Source organism: Zonotrichia albicollis, chromosome 4, assembly GCF_047830755.1.
Source record: "Zonotrichia albicollis isolate bZonAlb1 chromosome 4, bZonAlb1.hap1, whole genome shotgun sequence".
Lineage (NCBI taxonomy): Eukaryota > Metazoa > Chordata > Aves > Passeriformes > Passerellidae > Zonotrichia > Zonotrichia albicollis.
Genome location: NC_133822.1, coordinates 7,750,556 through 7,768,743, shown reverse-complemented (window position 1 = coordinate 7,768,743; position 18,188 = coordinate 7,750,556). Strand labels below are relative to the sequence as shown.

Sequence of the window (18,188 nt, the reverse complement as noted above, 5' to 3'; positions counted from 1 at the left end):
CAGAGGCCATTCCTGTGACTCACCTCCATCTGCCAGAGAGGAAGTGGTAGGAAAAGACAGATGTAGTCAGGGAGAGATTATTCCACCCTCCCACAACCCTCAGCACATTTGTCACCTGCTAAGCCAAGTAGATTACACCAAATCTAGGGCCTCACTTGACATTTATATGTCCTAAAATACATGGACACTAGCTTTGTATTTTCTAAAATGCAGAGCAGAAGCCAGAAAATTCCTTTTTTTCAGTGCCCAGGAACTAGGCAAGGCTGCTGAGCTGAGCTGTGCAGTGCTTTGCTCTCCAGCAAGGCTGCAATTAGATGTGCTTAGTCAGCCCTCTCCAGCAACAAGCTCAGTGAGCATCACGTTTTGGTTCCTGGGGAAAGTTCCTTTTTGAAGTACTGCCAGGAAAAGCTTACACTGTTGTTCTTTTTTTGGAGGAAGCTTAATAAGAAAAAGAGGGGAACAAAATAAAGAAAACAAAGTGCCTACAGATCTAAGTGTGTCTATTTTAGTCTGACCTCTCCTGAAACCATTACTTTGCACATTCAAAGCTGAGCATCTCTATCCAAAAATAGCCCTGCTGAAGTCCCACATGCAGATCCTTCCCCATTTGACTTCCAGGCACAGTAAGCCATGCTGTGCTATTGAAAAAGGCACTGAATTTGAAAATTGGGTGCAAAGTGTCTGCTAAGGCTCAGGGCAAGCACCCAGCCTGGCAGATTCCTCTTAATGTAATGTTGTGGGGGATTTGGTGTCCAAGCACAGCCAGTGCTTGTCATTCCTGCAGCTAGCACATGATGTCGCATGCTGCCAAAGCTTGAGAGCTTCCTTGTTGCACCAAAAGTTTCCTTAATGGACTTCCCATGGATACATCCACCCCTGGCTCCCCTGCAGCCCAGAAAGATAAATGTGTATGAAACAGGGAAAGGTCTGAGGTGCTAGCACAGGGTTAGGAAATAACACTGTAGATTTTCCAGACACACATCCTCAAACATCCCCTTGCTCAGGGTGGGAAAGAATAAAACTGAGGCCTAGTTTGGGGCTGCTGGTCACTGGGTTGCCTCCTGGCCATGTGTTGTGTGCTGTGCTCCTCTGCCTGTGCCCATTGCTTCACTCACCAACCCTGTTGAGTAGTGAGACATTCATGAGCCCACACACCCAAACCCTTGCACAGCACCAGCAAGCCACTTTTGTCAGAAAGGCCAAGCCACATTTGTACTACCAAAGCAGACAGGGCTTGGCATCAGGCACTGTCCCTTGATCAGAGAGGCTGTTTAATGACTCGCACGTTCTGGCGTGGGTTTTGGCCTGTGCCAACTGGCTCTGCCTCAGGCAGAGTTCAAGGCACTGATCAAGGATGCACACCTGTTCCAAATAGGCAGCCCAGCGGTGGAAACCCTGTCTGAGGCTGGAGGAGACAGGGTGAGTGTTTAGTCATTGGCTCTTCTGCACCCCAGCTACCCTTGGGGCCATAGAATGGGCTCTGGCACACTCCACCTGCCAGTACAGACTTGCCATAGCATCAACACATGGTTGCACGGGCTGGTTTGTCCGTGCCATGCCTGATGCTCCCAGCCAGGAGGAAGAACAGGTGCTCTGGTTCTGCTCTGCATTGCCCTTTGCTATGGGATTGCCTGGTAGCCCCAGCCCAGCCCTGCCTGCAGCTGAATCCACCTCTTGCAGCAGCCGCTTCCCTTGGCACGGGCTCGTCACTGGCGCAGGTGCCTGCGTGACTCAGGCAGCTCAGCTGAGAGGGGAAAGGCGTGTTTATCGCCCCTAGCAGAGCTGCCCTTCACTCCCCAAGGAGCTGTTATGAAAGAGGTGAACTTATTTTAAAAAGCTGGCACTAGTGAAAGCCGAGGACACCTGGATCTTATCCTGCGTTTTTGTTCCCTTTGTTTTTGATTTTGCCAGAGACAAGCCAATGCAGCAATTGTGGCTTGTAAATGAGGTGTGGCCATGAGTTGGCTGGAACATGGATCACAGTAGTGATCTATATTTAGATCACTCATTTCTTGCCAGATGAAGTAAAATATTAAAAACAGCAGCTTAAATAAATACAGCAGAAAAACCACTACAGGAATGAGCTGAACAGTGACCCAGTTTACTGGGCCATGTCCATAGGAGACAATGTAGGAGTTTTAGTTGCAAAGTAGAGACCTAAACATTATCTCAGTAAAAGCCCACTGGCTTCCCAAAGGCAGGGACCAGAGAGTCAGAAATAGCATGCTTGGCCTCCAGAGTAATGCTTGTGCCTCCCATCTCAAGCATCTTTGATGCTTGGACTGCATTCTGCACATTCAGTCAGAGCAGGGCCTGGCTTAGCAGTGGAATCCTGAGAGGAGCTGTTGGAACCATCAGTGTTCTTCATGTGACCATAGTGTCTAAGTAATACCCTCCAAGATTGCTTTCACCAGTGGCAGGATCCTATAAAATGGAGAAGGAAGATCTACCAAAAAACTGCTCATTCTCAAACCACCCCCAGCTTCAGTGCTCTTGGGGGGTGAAAAGGACAAAACCAGGTCTCAAATCCTGCAAGAGCAAATATGGTTCATTTTCCTGTGAGTTTACCTTTTGCAAGAGCCAGAGGAGTCCAGTGGGGGCTTTGATACCACCTCAGTGTGTTGAAAACAAATCCTCATTCCCTGCTTCTGTGAGCCAAGGACAAAGCTGTGTTCCCTTGAACCATGGTCACATCTGAGGGCAAAAAAATTTATATGCTGGACTGCTTTTCACTAAATCACACAAGAGAATAAAATGTACCCTGATCCTACCCCTTCCACCTGCCTTCTCACTCCTCCCCCAGGAATCCCTTCATGCCACATCCAGTTATGCTTCATTAACCAGCACATTACACTGAATATTTGGCTTTTTCCGTATCTGAGTGGGCAGGTTCTCCCTCCCTTTTGTCTCCAGGAGCATAGGGAATACTTTGAAGCCTAGCCAAGGGAGAAAACTGGCACTGCATGCTTCACCATGCAGTAGTCAGGAGGAGATGTATGTTCTTCTTATAGCAGCTCAACTCTCTTTTTCTTTCTTGTTTTCTTCACCTTTCAAGGAACTCATTGAGGTTGACAGTGAAGTGGTGTTTGAACTGGCTGCATACATCTTGCAGGTAAGCACCCGCCTTCTCTCACTTGGTGCTTCCTCATGCTGCAGTAAATGTTTTGATTTACCAAATCCACAATGGCTGTGTGGCAGTGTAGGAGTTCCCCCCAGCTGCAGGAAAAATACGTCTGCACAGTTTTCATTGTTTCTGTCAAAATGGGTACAGAAGCCTCTCAAACTAGACCTCCCCACTCAGGGAGCAGGTACTGCTCAACATTTTGCATACAGAAATGTTGTTGTGTTTGCACCAGCACAGATATCCAAGACTCTGGGGTGTGATGTACAGCCAGAGAAAATCTAAGTGATGAATGCAAATTCCTAGGTGAAATCCATATGCAATGTTGTTTTTTTACTTGCATTTGTTTTCCCAGTGAGGCTTGGTCCTCTGATGAGCTACATAAACTTCTACATATGCAACTGTCTGTGTTCTCCAACATGGGCAGAATGGTTGAAGACCTTTCTAAATATTGTCTTTCAAAGTTCTGCTCTTCAAGAAGAGGGAAAAGGGTCAGAGAGCAAATGACCAAGCAGCATTTGGTAAATGCTGTTTCCCAGAAGGGAACGTTTTCAGGGTAGTGAGGGTGGGTTTTGTGAAAGTTCTCTTTTTAGAAGCATGACTGTGGGAGCAGATTAGATGTAATTGTCAGATGATCCTTGTTTCCCCTCTCTTACAGTCTGTAGTTTTAATTTTGTTCCCATCAGCCATGAAGCTATGAGGAGCCATGTGAGCAGACAAACCAGCTCATCAGACTGCACTAATAAATAACAATGCACTGCACTTCTAGAGCACTTGCCACGTTAAAGAAGCAATTAATGTGTAGGGATTTGAATCTTCATTAAAATCATTTTATGCAACAAGAATGGAGCGAGAGAGTCAGGATGGAGGACTCAATTAGCAGCACATTATAGAAATCACATATTGGCTGTTGGGGGAATACACATCAAACAACGGGCTCATTGTGAGGAGCAGCAGTGGGGTTATGAATCTATTGTCTGCTCATCCTAGTGAATAACTTAGTGCTTAGTAATTGTACAGCCAGACCCAGAGCTGTAACTAACCCTTGTTGCTGGGATTGTTTCTTGCCACAAACAGGATGTTATGCTTATTCCTGTAGTAGTTTGATGTGTAACTTAATGAAAACAGCCAAAACAAGCCACACCTTTGTTGCCTGTATCCAGAAACTACTACAACCCGTGTTTGTGACAGGATCCAAGCAAAACAAAAGGAATCATACTGCATTTTGTTCTACTTTTTGCTGCAACATTTAAGTCAAAGCACTGAATTATAAAGAATATACCCTACAAAATTGTTTTTAAATTCAGTGTGCTCACACCCATGCAGGCAAGAGCAAATCCTTTGGGCTTTGTTCTGTGTTGAACTGTAATCATGACATGCTCAAAGACTCCTTCCTATGAACCAGAGAAGTGCTTGTCTGCCCTTCAGTTCACTCAGAGGGAAATGGAAAGATAGTAAAGGTCTGTCAGAACTCAAGTGATTTATTCTGCAGCCCTATTTCAAATTGTTTTATAACCAGCACAAATTAAAGTACCACCAGAGCTCTGAACTTTACCCCAGCCTCGGGACTGAAACACCACTGGACGTGGGCTGGCTGGTTTTGTGGGTAGATGAATGGATGTAAAGACAAAAGACCTGAGCACAAAGCCCAGTCCTTTTGGCAGTGGAAACTCCCTCACTGCACAAATTACATTCTTGCACTGTGCTTTCTGTGTAGCTGGTGGCAAATGAGGTGCTTCAGCATGAATCATATGAAAGGCATATTGTCTGTGGTAAATGGAAAATGCAAAATGTGTGCTAAATCTATTGCAGGGGGCACTCACCAAATTCTGGGGATTCTTCAGGTGTGCAGTAAGACTAACTACTGTAATGGAACATTATCCAACCCTTTAATGTCAGGCTGTGATGGTAATAAATAGAAATATCTAGATGTTCAAGTAAGGGAGCTAAATACTCCCCCAAACACCCAGCACAGAATTAGAGAAACCTGTGTCTTGCATCCCCTTGAAAGCTGACAGTGAGCAAGCTTTTTTAAAGACTAGGTGCTAGAAAATGGCCAGAACACTTGTAAAAAAGTCAGGGGAGTTGCAGTCTCAGAGGCTGCAAAGCCACTGAGACTTCAGAGATTTTCTATTAATGTAGCACCCAGAATTTCTTATTTACTGGCATTATTTCCTGTAGCATCTTAGGTATCCACAGCAGAATGAGGAATCATCTGGCCCTATATTAGATCTTTTGTTTGTTAATCTGCCCAACTCACTCTATCATGGCACTTGACATTAGATACTGGTTCCAAAACCTGCATGAGGAATCAATTACAACAGGAAATTGCTGCTAAATGAATTTTGCAAATGGAAAATCTTGAACAGCCTTCTCTTCTCTTTTTTTTTTTTCCTGTTTTTAATTATATTTTTTTTTCTCTCTTCCTTGTTTTACAGGAGGCAAAGGGAGATTTTTCAAGGTAAGTGAACTTAAAAAATTTTTGCCATTGTGTGATGTGAGAATAAATCTGGTAAAATTCCTGTGTGAGACATGCAACTCAGTTGTAACTGTGTAGCAACAGGATTGCCTCAGTTAGCAATGCAGCTATGTGAGCATGGCTAACATAGACATCATGTTTCCTGACATAATTTCTTCACCAAACACAACCTTTGGCCAGAGCATGCCTTGCAAACAGTATTGTTTGTGATTTTGTTGTTGACAAATCTCATTATGTGGTCATGAAGTTCAGGAAATGGACCAGTCTTCAGAAGGAAATTGCTACGGAAATGACTCTAAAATCACTGTTATATCACAGATCCTGCCAGAGGCAGCATTAAAATTCCATCACTAATTGATATTTCAGTTTGAATTTGGACAGTTCTCAAAATCACTGATTCGATAATTGGTTTTGTTGAACATCTGCTATCCCTTGAGCCAAATCTTCAGACTTACTGTAAGAAACTCAATGAGGTCACTGTACTTGGTGTTTCAGAAGACCGTTAATGAAATGCCCAAAAATTTTCCTGTAAGTCGACCATGTCTGTGATTTATGTGTTTGTAGCAGCTGATGGTCAGATGGTTGTTTGGTGTCTCATGTGAGAAATGTGAAAGTTCTTAGTGTAAATCTCAGGAGAACTGATGATGCTAAAAATTTCTTATAGTCTGGAGGACCACAATATCCATTAAAGTTAGTTTCAGAGAAGAAAACAAATGGGCAGTGGGGTTGAATTGTCAGGTGAGCCTAAAAATTGTCTTAATTTTGTCAGCATTGCGATACACTGAAACACAACTGTAATGATAGGAGGTCGTGAAGAGCAGGCAGGTTCCACTTTCTGGTGGATTGGAACTTCCAGCCAGCTAAAATGGTGACAAATCAGTGAAAAGGAACTGCATTGTAGATATCTTCTGCCCATCATGGAATCTGAGATGACATAAGGTAGCACTTGCTAAAAGGAAGTTTAAGCTCTGCCTTATCATTTCTCAAAACTTTAATGAACTTGCAAAATCCTGATTTGCATCTGACCACAGAGACACAAACCCAGTCTTGCTTCATTTTTCAGTTCTGCCCAAGTTGGAGTAACTTGGCTATCAGCACTGTTTATTTAGGGGGTACTGGAGTGCATGTGGCTCTGACTTTTCAGTCTAGGTTTTCAGTGCACTGCTGAGCACTCAGTCCAGAAGAATTAGGCCAATCAAAGTTTTGCCATTTCAACCTCTGATAAACCACTACTTTTGCTAAGAAGAGCAGTATTTGTTTGCCAGAATGCCTGGGTTATGGTGAAAGCACACTCAGAAAGTGTACATTCAGACTGTGAAACTCAGAAGAGAAAGGAATCAGATAGCTCAGAGTAACAGGACTGAAAGCATTTTATCTTTTCCAGACCAGAAATGGAAACACCTGGTGGAAAGTATCCACCTGCTAAAAGTTGTGCGATGTCCCTTGTAAAAGGAATGGTTGTGTTTATCACAGTGTGTTTCTCTAGGCCACAGAGAAACAGGAATCTTCTCTGAGGGCACAGAAGATACCTCATGGTGTTAACTGCTCCCACCACATCAGTCTGGCTGTCATCACCAGGCCCATTAAAACAGCTCTGAGTCCTTTCCCCTGTGGGTCACAGTGGTTTGAAGTGGAAGGGGGATTCCTTACATCCAAGTCAGGCAGAGGAGGGGTGTCATAAAAACAATTTGAGGGCACTGCCAGGGATCTTAATTTATAAATGGACTTTGGGGACAAAGCAATCTGCCAGTTTGAAGGCTGTTCTTGGAGGTAGGTAGAAGAATGCTTCCCTGATCCTCTATGGTCTAGAAGACTTGGCATCTGCCAGGGATGTCTGTCCAGCAGCTCCCATCCAATGTGCACTGACACAGGTTTATGTGCTGGGTGAGATCCAGGTGCTACTGAAGTCAACATGAGGTTGTTGTGGTCAAGATTTTTGCCGGCTGAGATTTGTGGTTATTGTATCAGCAGTGTAAAATCTGGCAGGCAAACCAAGCCTCAGGCTGGCCAGAGGAACTGCAGGTGAAGGCAAATGTTCTGACTTCTCTCAGGGGTCAAGTGAGCTTCAGTGTCTGAAATTAGTTGATGTTGAAATACTGTTTAAAGTAGAAGAGCCTACTCTTTGAGACAGAGAAGCTTTGCAGTTGTGATTGTCTTGCTGCTGAGATTTAAAGATTATATGTTGTGCATGGCAACATATGTTGTGTGAAGGCTGAACTCTTGAACTTTTTGTTTTTGAAGAAATAATTTAATTCTAAAGGGTTGCACGTTTGGAATGCAGACTGCAGCTTTCCCACACCTGTCCTGTCTACTGCCACCATCAGATTTATAGCCTGTGAGAGCAGAAGTTTCTCTCTGGCCCCCATCCAGAAAAGTGCATAAACTCTGGCTCATTGGTGGTGATGGGAGAATTGCTGTTCCCCGTGGGAGCCTTCCTGTGAGTCACTGCTGATCACCTCAGGTGCTGGGACAGTCAAAGCCAAAGTGTCACAGCTCCTGCTGCGTGTTGGCACCTGACCACAGTGGCTGGAGTGGGATTGCCTCCAAACCCCACTGCAGCCACCTGGAGGATCTGCAGCTGGCTCAGGACTCTTGAATGCAGTTGCAAGTTTGCTCTTTGGGCCTTGTGGGAACTGAAAAAACAGAATCAATCCTACAAACTCTAACAGTCAGCTTTCTACCTCTGTGAACTGATACATCCTCAGTGGCAGCAGTTCCCACTGCTGCTTTTGAGGAAATCATCCCATACCTCAGAATAATCACTGTGCTCAGAATACTCCTTTTTCCTCTTCCAAAAAGCAGGTCATGTAATTTCAAACACGATCCTTTGGTAGGGCATTACCATGCAGGAGTCTGTTATCACTGCTTCTTGTCACCTTGGGCATCACAGTGATTCCCAGGTTTTGCTAAGCCTGGGGAACACAGTCCAAGTCACCCTCACCTGTCTTAAAGTAAAATGCCACAACAGCCCTGACAGATAAGTTTAGCAGCTATAGTGAGGAATTCTTTTAAGCCCTTTTCCATTTCTAATGTGTGTTTCATTTCAAAAACAAGCTCGTCAGAAACCCTGAGTTCCTGATCCTATTTAAATCAACTAAGTATTTCTAAATATTTGCTACAAGAGGTCTCTATCTCTTAGTTGATAAAGATTCAGGCAGAATGAGGTTTAAACTTTTCTTCTTAAGAAGTTCCTAGTCCTCTGCACTAAAGAAGAGCATTTTCACATTACTGAAAGAGAATGCCCAAATGCTTCAGCTGACAAGACTTAAATATGTTTACTTTTAGTCTGGAACATACCATTGAATTTCGGACAATCAGGTTTCCTTGTTCAGCTGGTTTTCAGGTGGAACCAGACACTTAAGATTGAATCTGTGCTTTTCAGTATTAGCTGAAACATTTTGACTTCAAAGGCACAGAATTGCATGTATAAAAGTCCTAAACTAGTACCCTGCAGACAGATCTAAAGGTTATTAGCTCAAACTAATCTTGTTTCTAGTTGGGAGCTGAGTCACGCTTGGTTGGCAGAGCATGGACAGGACAAATTTCAGTTCCTTAGATGAACACAAATCCCACAGGTGTGACACTCTATAGGCCTACATAAAGGAATTACCAAGGCTGTCCTGGCTAATTTGTGGGGGAATACAGCATATTGTTAAAATAATTGGGATTTTTTCCTAATTTAATCTTAGATTAAGAGTCCAGTCCCAAAATCTCTGGGAAATTCACACCAGCTTTGTTTTTAAATGTTCATAATCCATTTCTTCAGCCTTAAACAGCTTGCATGTCAAAGCAGCAAGAAATGGAATATACAGATCATTTGTCCCTCAGTTTGGGGATGGGAAAGAAAACCTCTGAGTAAAACAAAATCCTGAACCACTGCAGCTAGTTCCTCATTGCTACATTTCTTCCAGTTAAAAAGTATGAGACATTTCAATTGAACTCCAAGTGTCTCCCAGCAATACATGAAAGAATAACAAGGGAGGAAAGCTTACAGCCAGTTTCCTGCTAGGCAGAATTTCACAATAATTTCAACGTTTGGGCAGATGGTAATCTAACATAGTTTTAGGCTTACTTTTCTTTCTGTGTAACCAAGTGACATTTAACCAATTAGAGTGTATTAAAGGGTTAGAAAACCTGGCCTGCTTTCTTGCAGCCTAATGGTAAAATCCTAAACACTGTATTTTGAAAAGTACCATCTAATCTGAGAATCTCAGAGTATGCATTTCCTCCTGCATTCTACAGAATGAATCACTATGCTGAGAAGAGTTTGTAACTTTAACCTGCAGTTTTGTTTTGTTCCTGATCATTGTTATTACACATGCTGGAAAATGTATGGATTTCCTGAGACAGCTGCATATGTAATCTTGTTCAAAATTATTTTAGACAGTATGCAAAAACTTGTTTTTCACAATATTTTCATGAAGTTCTAGGCAGCCCTTTTTCCCCCATGTGTAGATAAAGATACTAAGAGGTGGTGACTAATTTATTTGACAAGACTTATTAAACAGGCAGTACCAGAACAAACCCAAGAAAAAGGAGTTCTGTTTTCTAGGTCCATTGTTACTCAACCTTACTTCAGCTTTCTAACCAGCTTTCAGGAATCCATGCAGATGGCTTTTCCAGTTCAGGTTTCATATTGTTATTCAGTCCTTTAAATATTACCATTTCCATCATAGGAAAAAAAAGAAATAAAGTGGTCTAGGGGACACAGAGAAAGTATCTTTGGGGCCTTTCCCCTGCATATTAATAAATCTGTGTCCTAAATATCCTTCTGTATATATCAGCCCTAGAGGCTGGACACTTCAAAATATAAAATAAATGCAGCACAAGTGACCGGATTAAACAAACACTTTCTAAATACAGTAATAAAACAAACACACTGAGACATTTCACTAGAAAAAGCATGAAAGGCAATAACTGAAAAACCACTTGAGATCCTGCTGGAAACATTTTAAAAATTGAGGGGTTCAGTGTTTTAAAAGGAGCCGAGAGGAAAGTGACCTCATGACCACTACTTCAAATGCAACCTGAGTCATTATTTTTTTTTTCTTTTTATTGATTTGACATCTTTTTGGGAGTCTAAATTAATTTGTCTTGAGATGAGTCTTGCCAGAAGGCTTTGTGAATGCATGGACCACAGAATGAAATACCTTTTTGTTCCTGGAAGCGATTACCTGACTTTTGAGGTGCTTTGAGGCTGAGGCACTATCCTTACAATATTTTCTAGGTGCTGAGCAGAAATGTTAATCCTGCCCAACATCACTAAAAATGTCTTTTTCTCTAATTCTTAAAAGACCTTGTCACAGCACAGGCAAACTTTGTGCCTCACTGACAGAAAAAACAGAGCTGACTGATGTTAGCCCTTTCTTTTATAGGAGCCATTACTGACTCAGAGTTTTTCCCAGACTCTCAGGGATCGTTAGTCACCACTAATCTTGCCCTATTTGATAGATTTCTGGGCTCAGAAAGTCCCTGTTTGGAACTCACTCTGTGCTTTCCCAGAAAAGTTTTGGAAATCTCTCAACTTCCTTCTCTGAGCAGCCAGCCTCAAAAAATCTTCATTTGAGGGCAGTTACTTCTGCTTGTACTCTGATTGTCCCAAGTTCTATTCTTTTTTCCCAGTTTCTTTCAAAATGTCAAAAACTTCTGTAAGAGCTGAGTATGCACATGCTGTGGAGGAGACAGCTCTTGGCAATAAACTCTAAAAAGCAGCAACTTGTTTTCTAGGCTGTCAGTCACAAAACAGAGCTTCCAGATCAGCAGATAACACAGTGCAGAGCAGCTTCATGTTCAGACTTGTGCAGATATTTACCTGCCATGGAAGAATAAATCTGAATAGGTTTTGAGCATTTGCACTTAGAAGAGAAGAGCTCTCTGATGGCCAAGTGACCATGGGATTTGGGCAGGAGTGGGTGTTCAAACACTGTTTGTCAAGAGCCTTTTGGCTTGGCATAGGAGGTGTTACAGAGTGATTTTCCAGGTGCTTAGCATGGCAGCAGTTGCCTCAGATCTTGTGTGCTATTCAGCACATCTTCACTCTGCAAAATTTCAGCCTCATTGAGACTTGGCTATCTCTCACAGATTTGTCCTGACTAGAAGTTTGGTCCTGTTTTGAAACTACTTAATTGATTGTCAAGGAACTACCATAATAATAAATAACAAATGTCTCTAGACATGCCTAAAATGCTTGCTCCAGGATTTATGTCAGTGGTTTACTCTATGGCCCAACCTAGCAATTAACCTGTAGACTCCAATTAAGACAAACCCACCTAGGTCTCAGGCAGAGCCTGCTCCTGGGATGTGCAAATGGAGAAATGCTGTGGGAAGATTTTTACAACTGAAGCAGTGTCACTTCTCTCCAAGTCAACATACAGACTGTCCCAGAGGCAAGGATGAAACCCAGGGTGATCTGGGATGTCCACGAGCTCCTCAAGTCTTTAGCAGATGTCAGGATCTCTGGTCTACAGCCAGAGAGGTCAAGACTACCTGTCTGCCTGTCTGCCAGCCTCATGGGAGAAGCCAGTGGGCTGGGGAATCTGGAGCTCTGGAAGAGATATCTGTCTCTGCAGCTCCAGGACAGCCGCATGTTTGGGTAGGATAAAGGGAAGGGTATAAAGCGGCAGAAAAAGTTGCTGGAACAAAGTAAGCCAATAAACATGAATTCTTTGGCACTCCTCCGTGTCCTGTCTGGCCCTCTTGGCTGTGTATTTCTACAATTTTAAAAATTAATAGCAGCACTGCCTTCCTTCCCAAGCCTTTGAGGCTTTTTTTTTTCTATGTGCACACAATTCCATGTGTGTTTAAAAGTGGGAAGGGAGGCATTTGGGGTTTGTAGGAGAAAATCCCACGGTTCCATCTGTGAGAATCTGCCTCCCATTTGATGAGCTCTCCCTGCTCTCTGCTGCACAGTGTTGCTGTTCCAGCTGGGCATGTGGCCACTGGAGGTTGCAAGGAGAAGAATGTTAGTGAGGTGGTTGTGTAGGAAGGTTTTGTGTAGCAGGACCCAAATTCAAAGTGGAGTCTTATCAGTGAAGATGTTATGCAAAGCACAGGTCACTGGGGAACTGGTTAAGAACAACCTGTGATGTGAAGAAAGCAAATTATTACTTTTTGCAGCAGTTTGTAAGGCATTAAATCAAAATCTATAATTGCAGCTGAAAGCATCACTTTCTCTCCCGCTTATATTTTTTTCCCTATATGAACATGTCTGTGACACCCTGCTCAGTGACATGTGACATTGTGGCTTTTGTGTCCAGTCACTGGTAGGAAGTGGTTCAACATAACCATCTGGGAGAGCTTCTCTCCAATTTTGATAATAGAGGAAAAAGTTAACTGGGCTGCCATAAAACAAATAAAGAGAGGAGAAAAAGGAAACCCCAGTGCCTTTTGTTAAGAAGGAACAGATGTGGAGTCATAGCAGCCTGCCAGCTAGGTCAAGTCATATCAAATATTGTGGTTGTTTTCTTGTAGCCTGATCCTCCTTTTGAACTCTCTTTCAGCAATGAAGTTGTAAGGAATGAATTAAAGAAGCTGCCAGCCCTTCCAACACCAGCGCTGAAGGAGCATCCTTCCCTCGCTTACTGGTAATGTGTCACTGCCCACGGTCCCTGTGCAGGACCTGGCTCTGGCAGTGGGGTCTGACAGTGGAATGGGAAGCAGAAATTCCTGCCCTCTGCTTCTGGGTCTGTCACTGACTCATTGCATGGCTTAACACAAGTAGAGTTACTATCCTGGGCCTCAGTTTCCCCATCTGCCAAATGCCTGGCCAAAAATCCGCTGTAAGTGTGCAAATGTCCTGATGAAATCCAGAGGCCTAATGTGCCATTTACTTTCACAGCACTTTGCATTTGTGAAAGAGTTCTCCCAGTTGGAAATGTCAATATTTTGCACTGCCTTGTTTGGAGTGATTCAGTTTCATCTTGTAAATCCTCTCTGTATGGCATAGCTGAATTAATCTTATATGAACTCAGTGTTTGGAGGTGGATGCTTGTTTGCTCTGTCTTTATTGCACTCAAAAACAAGCTCAAGGTAGGAGCAGGCTCACATTCAGATTTTGCATGCCACACACATAGATTCTTTGTGCCACCCTGCATATCCCTTTTATCTGTGCAAATAGGAAAGAATTTGAGGAAAGACTATTCATTAAAGGGGAGATACTTTCACTCCATTTTCTGCTTGTTGCTCTTTCATGTTTGCCTTTAAAGCATTAGGCTGCAAGCCTGGGGGTTGGATTGAGCTTCTTTATCTGCTAGTCTTTTCATTTCTGCATTTTGGTAATCTTGAGGATGGCAGGGGAAAACAAACCAGTTTGTAGGCTATGATGTCAGTCCTTCTCTTTGCCAAAAAGGTCATCCTCTTCTCCTAGCATGGCTACAACAGTGGAATTAACTGTACCTAATGTCAAGTCATAGGCAAGCTCATTGTGAGGTCTCCTAATCCCTTTCTGAGAATATAAGGAGAGATTCAGAGTCCCCAGCTGATATTAGGATCACTGACACAATAACTGTGGATCATCACAATCTCCTGATATTTCTATCTAAGAACCAAATCAAATCTTCATGAAAAATGAAAAATGTAGGCTGCCATCTCATTGAAGAAGAATGGTCTTCCTCTTAGGAGCATGTCTTTTTCCAAAAACTACTTCATACACTCAAAAGCAGTACATTTCCAGGTGGCCTGGCTGACTGACAGACTGGGAGCTCAGGCTGAAAGCCATCTCAAAAGGAGTGGTGGGAACAAGTAGGCACTGACAGGGAAGGCAAATCTGACCCTTCAGCAACAACATGGCCTAAGGTCTTAATGAAGTGCCACATAGTGAGAAGAGCCATGTAAAATCCTCGTGCTCAGAATATGAGTATTTGCATTTATACACAAGGTACAGCACTTGCAGCTGTACTTAATTTTGTGGGGGCTCTCATGTGACTGAGAACAGGTCACAGGTTGGGAAGGTGGTGTTGCCATGGAGTAATGGAGTAATAAAATCAGAGGCTACAGTCCTGTGACTCCCTTGTGATTTCATGTCAGTAAGCAGGTCTAAAAGGCCTCTTTAACATTAGTAGTTCATTATTTTTTAATGATGGCTTTTGTCTAAACACCCTCTGAAACATTTAATGCTCTCAGGAAGCGTCTGTTGGTGAATTAGACAAAAAGCCTCAAAATTACAGATCAAACTTCAGTGATCTAAGGGAGCAGATTTTTAAAACTGTGTTCTCTGACACTTCTTCACATCATATACAGATTATGTACCAGATGCAGATTTTATCCAAACCTTTTCTGTGAGCAATCAGTTTTATTCTGCAGTTCTTCAGCATGACTGCAAGCAGTCACAAGTGAATATCCAACCCTGGAAAGAAACTTTTAAAACATTAAAGATGGGATGAGTAATCGCTCTAATTAGTTTAAAACAGACAAGCAAAAGAACTTTGTACTATATTTTTATCAGATGAAGTTGATTAAGAGATAATAAATTAGATAATCAAGTAAATACTGTGATACCTTTGGCAAGATGCTGTAAAAGATCTTCATAAAATACTACATTTCCATCACACACCCTTAAAAAGCATCATCTATTGCACCTACCAAATGTAGCAACACCTGTGGGATGAGTCCTGGATTCTTAGATCAGCACAGTTTGTGCCTCTGATTCCAGCTTCATGGAGTCTCCTGGTTCCATACTCTTGAAGCCTTTCCCTTCCCTTTAATCTCTTGCAGCTCTCTCCAGGTTCAGAATAATCAGTTGCTCATCTTGTTCTCAAGCATCTTTTGGCATCTCTGATTACTGATGAAGAAAGAAGGGGCTTTTTTAAATGAAAACTGATCTTCTGGTCCTCCCACACAGTCCAGGAGTTGGGGCCCTTAGTTTTGATTTGTCTTGGCCATGCATGGAAACACAAAACCAATCACAGAGACTGGAGAGAACCTTTAGAAATATGTTAACTCACAGTGCTCCTTTCCAGACACGTGTCATTGCATTTTACCTCATTTCAGATCCTCCCTAACAAGCCAGCCCAGTACTCAGTTGTCAGTAATAAGGCTGATGTGAGGTGCAACAACACAAAAGTGAATGCTAGATTGGGATTTTCAACAGATCAGGGTGAAGATAGAGTTCTCACAGGTTCCCACAGTCTTTGAATGTGAGCTTCTTTTAGCATCAGTTTTGCCAGAAAACCCACCTCTGAAAATGTCAGCTGAAAATCACTATTTAGTGATTTTCTCTGGTTCAACACAGACCTGAGGCCCTGGTCCAGCTCTTGGTCCTTTGGCCTAAGAGGTGCTGGTGGCTTCAGAGGGACAGCATATGACTACAAATAAAGACCTTATTTGTTCAATAATGTAATCAAAATTGAAAATTTAGGTTAGAAACAGAATAACACTAAGGAACAGCAGTGAATGGACAGCTATTTAAAACAGCTCAGTGTGGTGGGAAGAGAGGGAGGGAGCAACTCACTTTGAAAATCTGGATCTGATGATGGGAAACTCAAGGCTTGCATTTGCTTGCAAGTTGTCTGCTGTCCAGTTCTATAAGCTGCTGTGACAGGAGGGATTTCTTGTTACTTCTAAAGATCTTTATCAGAGTTGTCTGCTGCAGAATATTATCCATGTATTAATTTCTGCAGCTTTGGGGGGAATGTTTTATGAGCTGGCAAACAGACAGCAGTGCTTCAGCAGCCTCTGTGTCTCTGTCTCCACATTAGTTAAGCATCCTCTGCCAGCCCTGCACTGTGAATGAGTTTCTATGTCACCAGCACAGCAACAAGGCAGAGCAGGGGGGAGAGGAGATGTCAGCTGGTGGTCCCAGCAGTGTCCCAGCACTCTCCCAGCTGTCAATAGCAGCATGGCAGCTGCCTGGAGATGAACAGCTGAAATGATAGGGGAGCATGTTTACAGGCTCTGCTAATGCTCCTTCTGACCCGTGAATGATTTTGCTTGTTTTCCCTGGCATGTGCTGGGCTTAACCCCCCAACCCAGAGCTGGAGGCAGAAAGGAACCTCTGTGCTGGATGATCCTTCTTGCACAGGGCAGTGGAAAGAAAAGGAAGTTCAGAGAATTGTTAGAGGAGGGAATGTCACACAGTTTGTTGTGACTGTGAATGTTTTTCCAGTGTGGACATTGCTATCTGAGCTAGGTGCCCTCAGCTCCCTTTGCTGCCAGGACAGAGAAGCAGCAGGAACCTCCTCCCAAGGAATCTGTCCAAAACAGATTGGATGAATTCTAGTCTGGAGTCCATGTTTCTTTCCCCAGTGACAAGGCCAGTACTGCAGGAAGGGTGAAAGGCCACAGATAAAACTCTTAAATATGGCTTGATTGATATTTCAGGCTTTCTGTTTTTTGTTCAAAGGGAAGAAGAAACAAAGGTGATACTTGCCTGGCACTTAACATCTGTAGACCACAAAACATTTTACTTAGAAAAATCATCAGTACCCGAATAGAGCAATGGGGGTGTAGCATTGCCTGCATTTGCTTAGAAGAACTGGGTAGAGCCTGGACTATTCCCTATTTCTAGTATGGGTTAAAAACACAGCTCTTTGTCCTGCTGTTCAGGAAGGCTCCCTGACATCTGATCTGTCCTTTTGAAGGAAATGGGGCATCAATTGCCTTCCCAACCCAAGGAGTATGTTCTAGGAACATATCAATTGTTTTATAATAAGAATTTGTAAGAAAGCAGAGTACATCCGGAATCACATTAAGTAATCAGCATGTCCAGGTACATTTACCCTTTCCTTGAATGGCAGCAATATGTGAGCTTGATCTGTGCAATAAACTGCACAGAGTGGAAAATAAAGCTAGGAGTGTTTTCCAATGGAGAAACTCCATTATTTTCTGAGAAATCACTCCTGGTTTGTTCCTGTCTGAGACAGAGGAATTGCATCCACATGTAATCATGGTTTTAAGAGGTAATTTCAAAGGGCTGTAAGCCTTCTCTGTCTATCTTTTTTATTAAGAATGATGGTTTTTGGAGATCTTCCAATACTGAACACTCATGTAATTCAGTTATTGCTCCAAAAGTAATCCTGTTTATGATAATCATGGCAGGAGACCCAGGCTCTGCCTTCATGTGCACACCCATAACATCTGTGGTACTTGCTTGGATCAGTGTGCTGAATATGTTTCATAGCTGTAGAATTTAGAGATCATTTTCTAAGCATTAAAATGATTCTGAGGGATTTGATGGGAGAGCTGGACCATTCCTTTACCCTGTAATGTGTCACTGGCTCAGTCAGCACCCTGTTCCTGCTGTGGCCTGCTGATGGGACAGCTCTGAAAAGGGCTCTTTTTATTTTTGTAGGGTGAATGGGGGAAGCCACTTGGTGAGTGAGTAAGGAAAGCAGTTAAATAACCTCTCAGATAAACCACAGGCTTGTGAGGGAAAAGCTGGCCCTGCTGACAATCTGACACTGTCTCTGAATTGCACTTTGCTGCTTCACTGATGTTTCTGGTTCTCCTTTCTCTCTTCATTATTAGGGCTGCACAATCCTCAGCTTCCCTGTAGCTCTTCTTTCTAAAAGCTGTTGTGGCTCTGGAGATTCTGGCTCTCTCTCTAAAAGAGATTCTGTCCTTTCTGGCACAGGGGTGCAAATGGGGAATGCA

At 43.0% G+C, this 18,188-nt stretch overlaps 1 protein-coding gene across 11 annotated transcripts in view; it reads left to right on the top strand.

Moving 5' to 3' along the window:
* The window catches only part of FRMD4A (FERM domain containing 4A), a 378,230-nt gene that overhangs the window by 301,230 nt on the left and 58,812 nt on the right, over positions 1-18,188 (top strand). For all 11 annotated transcript variants that reach the window (XM_014268639.3, XM_014268636.3, XM_014268637.3 and 8 more), the window contains 3 exons: positions 3,056-3,112; positions 5,560-5,582; positions 13,100-13,183. In XM_014268639.3, coding sequence (XP_014124114.2) covers positions 3,056-3,112; positions 5,560-5,582; positions 13,100-13,183 — 164 coding nt within the window. The remainder of the gene's footprint in view (positions 1-3,055; positions 3,113-5,559; positions 5,583-13,099; positions 13,184-18,188) is intronic.